The sequence below is a fragment of the Acyrthosiphon pisum genome, chromosome X (assembly GCF_005508785.2).
Source record: "Acyrthosiphon pisum isolate AL4f chromosome X, pea_aphid_22Mar2018_4r6ur, whole genome shotgun sequence".
Taxonomy (NCBI): domain Eukaryota; kingdom Metazoa; phylum Arthropoda; class Insecta; order Hemiptera; family Aphididae; genus Acyrthosiphon; species Acyrthosiphon pisum.
The window spans coordinates 57,252,546-57,256,592 of NC_042493.1; the positions used below are offsets into that span (position 1 = coordinate 57,252,546).

General features: G+C 34.6%; 2 protein-coding genes across 2 annotated transcripts in view; one reads left to right on the forward strand and one right to left on the reverse strand.

Moving 5' to 3' along the window:
* LOC100168956 (general transcription factor IIF subunit 1) overlaps window positions 1-1,176 on the reverse strand; it is an 8,437-nt gene extending 7,261 nt beyond the window's left edge. Inside the window, exons 1-2 of the mRNA XM_001946506.5 lie at window positions 989-1,176; window positions 853-926 (exon numbers count right to left, since the gene is read on the reverse strand). Coding sequence (XP_001946541.2) covers window positions 853-926; window positions 989-1,003 — 89 coding nt within the window. The 5' untranslated portion in view covers window positions 1,004-1,176. The remainder of the gene's footprint in view (window positions 1-852; window positions 927-988) is intronic.
* Window positions 1-4,047, forward strand: part of LOC100168360 (WD repeat-containing protein 20) — a 20,081-nt gene that overhangs the window by 11,280 nt on the left and 4,754 nt on the right. Inside the window, exons 2-3 of the mRNA XM_001949561.5 lie at window positions 2,435-2,763; window positions 3,122-3,304. Of these exons, the coding sequence (XP_001949596.2) occupies window positions 2,435-2,763; window positions 3,122-3,304 (512 nt within the window). The remainder of the gene's footprint in view (window positions 1-2,434; window positions 2,764-3,121; window positions 3,305-4,047) is intronic.

Here is a 4,047-nt window from a genome sequence, read left to right on the forward strand (position 1 = left end):
TTTGGGACATTAGTTGGTCCGTCCCCCCGTCCAAGTAAAAAAAAATAGTCGGGGTACGCAAAAAAAAATTTAAATAGTAGAGGGAGCTCCGTCCCTCTGCGCACCCCCCCAATTTCGAGCACTGATGTTATGGGTATCCAAGTATTTATTTATTAATTGACACATTTACCTACTGTCTATTACAGTATTACTAATGTTATGTTTTTTTTTTTAATTTGCAAGAATTTATATAATATACAATAAATTAAGCTTAAAATATAAAGGTACTTTGGGAACATTTAAATGTATGCTTTAAAATAGTAAATTAACTATCCATTATTTATAAATTAATTATTATTTATTACCTATATTATATTACTATACAAATAGGTAATGGTAGAGTGAAATTTAGAGTAGGTACTTGATAGTTGTTAGTCATTTTAGGACTAAGTCCATCGTAATAAATGGACTTGACAACCACTGTTAAAGTACCTAAATGTTGATGTAATATTAATTTTTATACTTTCCACTAGTCATTTACAATTTTTTGTAGTAAGTTTAAATGGGCACTTAAAATATTGATGACAAAAAAATCTTATCTAAAATGTATATATTTCATGTCTTAACATCTACTCAGAAGTTAAAAAATGTGTTTGGAACTATTAAAATGATTTATTTAATTATGATAGTCATAACTACTAATAATAATTTTTAATTTTAAAAATCTAGTTCATTAGATGACATTTACTAATTATAAAGTCACTAACATGCTAATATGGTATACTGTGTACGTAAATAAAATCGGTAATTGTATGCTAGCTGTACACATGGACATAATAAATAATAAAGCTTGTATGACTGTATGTTACTCACTTAGGTACTCTCAATGTAAATTCTTTAGTACTGATTGCTGGTGACATGTAAGAAGTACTGCTTCCGCCAACTTTCTATAATTTGTCAATAATGTTAACCCACGACAAAAAGGGTTGTATAATTAGTAATTACTTACTTGTGAAAAACTCATCGTAGGCGGGATATAAAATAATCAATTGTTCAATTTGTACGTAGGGTAGTCGTCAGAGAACTGAGGAAACGTGAACTCAATTCACAAGCATAAAGTCGTATTAGACAAGACAGTACTTAGTACACAAGTACACAACGCTGAAACTGAACGCACGCTATATTATAATGTTATCTAAAATTTATAATTTATAAACGCACGATAAATCTCTTATCTGGAGATTACTTGATATTGTTGGTGGCAGTGGTACCAACACCGCCGGTCGCCAAATAGATAACGAATAATCCACTAGACTTGCCATATTTTGCCACGAACATTATTTTATGTCAGAGAGATGCGAATGATTTATGACATGACTCTTCACTCTTGGGTCTTGCCGATGTCCTAACTCCTAAGTCCTTAATAAATACTTCATCATCTACTATAACAATTTTTGTCACGAAACTTTACTGTCGCAGACTATAATCAGATTATAATCTGTGGACTGTGATACTTTATAGATTGTAAATATATTTTTCTTTCTTTAATATAGTTAATAACAGCTAATAATATAAAAATAATAATAATTAACTGTTTTTGTTCTACACGGTCAAGGTTTATAGATAAACATAATTAAAGAATAAAATATTCTATACATTGTAGAATGATACATGTCTTGTGCCGTTCTTAAAACTTTGATCATATAATATTATTAATTATTATGGTGTGGTTTTTGAGATAGTGTTGAATGTTGATAAAGTTATTTCAAATAACCCATACTCGCCGATAATTCTAGAATCTAGATCATTTCGTTGACGATCATTCCATACCCTCCAACCAAAATCCAAATCAAGTTATTATATTCAACCCATGTTCGATACTACAGCTTCGCGATCATTGACAATTTTTTCATTAATTGTCAATATTAATTTTATCACTCATAATCATAAAAGACAATGTTCGGTGCTCCTATCTACTTTGTGTACGAATAGATGATAACACGACCCGACGTCGTCGCCGACGATGAGTTTTTCATCCGTAAATTCAATACCATGATAAAAGAAGACGTACTACTTTATCATAGTGATGATTTCGGAGCTCTTTCGTGAATTGTTTATCATATATCACGTTGCTCATCTTTTCACCGGTGATGAATGACAATAATTATAATATCGCGATTATTCCTCCGTCGCCAATCGCCGTAATACAACACGGACAGTATCGTCGCGAAAGCCGCCCGGTGCCCGAGACAATGTCGTCAGTCCGACGGTCGTAGTTGACGGTGTGCCCGGGACGTGACAAGTCGAGACGACCGCGCGACAATTATTGTTTGATAAATTCCATCCGTTCGTGGTCGAGAGATCGCCCGGCCGCGATGTGCAGCGCGTGTTCGTCGTCGACGTTCGCGTCTTGTCGCGTCCGGTCGTGATCGACAGTGTACTGTGTGTCCCGCAGCTGACCGGCCGAAATGTGACAGACGCCCGAGTGGTATGAACGCGGCGGCCGACGGTTACGGTTCGTCGTGCATCATGTCCATGAGCTTGGACGGCTGTGGCAAGGAGCAGCTCAAGACGCAGTTCGTCACCAGGGAAGGCGTCTACAAGCTGCTGACGTTGGCCACGTACTCCCGACCGAACCGCATCGGCTACAACGTGCAGACCAACACTTCCGTGCGGGTGTCGTTTGTCGGCTACTCGTCGTCGGATACCAACGGCAACAACGACCGCATGTGCTTCAACATCGGACGCGAGCTGTACGTTTTCTATTACAAAGGGACAAAAAAGGTGAGAAATTGCTGTCTGTTTCATGCGTTGAACAAACGCTTCTGTACACTCGTTTCCGGACGTGTGATGTAGCTCTAAGTCGAGAGTTTAGATGTTTCATGGCTAACAGCTCACCTTCAATATGACCCAATTCTTTTTTTTCAAATGTTACCCATGTGCTCATTCAATTTCATTGTTCACCAAATTTGGCAAAAACGTAACTTTAAATTACACATTAATTTTTAGTCTATTATAAGTCAGATTTACAGTTTAAATAATCATATAGGTACAACTGTACAAATAGTTTGAGTGTAGGTAGCTCAAATTTTAGGTACTACAACATAACAAAAATAAATATTTATATTATTTGTATTTACAGGGAGCAGATTTGACTAAGCCCATAGATAAAAAATTATACAAAGGAATAAGTCCAACATGTCATGACTTCAATTCAACTGCCACAACTGAAGATTCACTTCCATTAATTGTGGGCTTTTCAACAGGATTGGTACAGCTAATTGATCCTGTTAGAAAAGATGTTAGCGTATTATTTAATGAAGAGGTAAGCTATATAATTTAGTGACTAATTTAAATATTAAACATTTTATTAATTACTACAAGTGATGATTCCTACAATTTTTTTTTTGATACCTTGATTTTCTGTCTTAGTCTAACACACGCACAATATAGGTTTTTAATTGTTTTTTGCCAAACATACCAATTGATAGCAATAAAAATTATTCTAAAACAGATTTGAATTTGTGGCCAAGTCTACTTAAAATCGATTTTCCCATATTTTTTTTTTGGAATTTTACTACCCCAACAATTTTAATAAAACAAATTTTGAATTACTCTTTTTCAATATGTTTTTATGAAGTTAGGGGATAATATCAAAAATGTGGGAAAGTCGTTTTCAAGTAGTCTTAATGACAAATTCAAATCTGCTCTCAGAAATTGTACTGCATCATTAGATCAATTGGTATGTTTGGCAAAGAACACGTTAAAATCCTATGTCATGTGTGAGTTAGACAACGATAGAAAATCACCGGGTGGAATCCCCTTAAGAGGATGTCAGCGGACTATTCGTTTTCTCTCTCTGGCCCACGCGCAACGTAGACAAAACGCGTTTACGCAAAATCATTTTTTCTATGCGTAATCTTAGAGTAAAGTCACCTATTACAAAAAAGATAGAGAATAATATTTTTGAGGGAATGACATATCGATTTTATATTCTATTATTATTTGACTTTGTATTCCACTTTCAAAATAAATAAAAAAATGTTGTAAATTTAAATAATGTTTAAA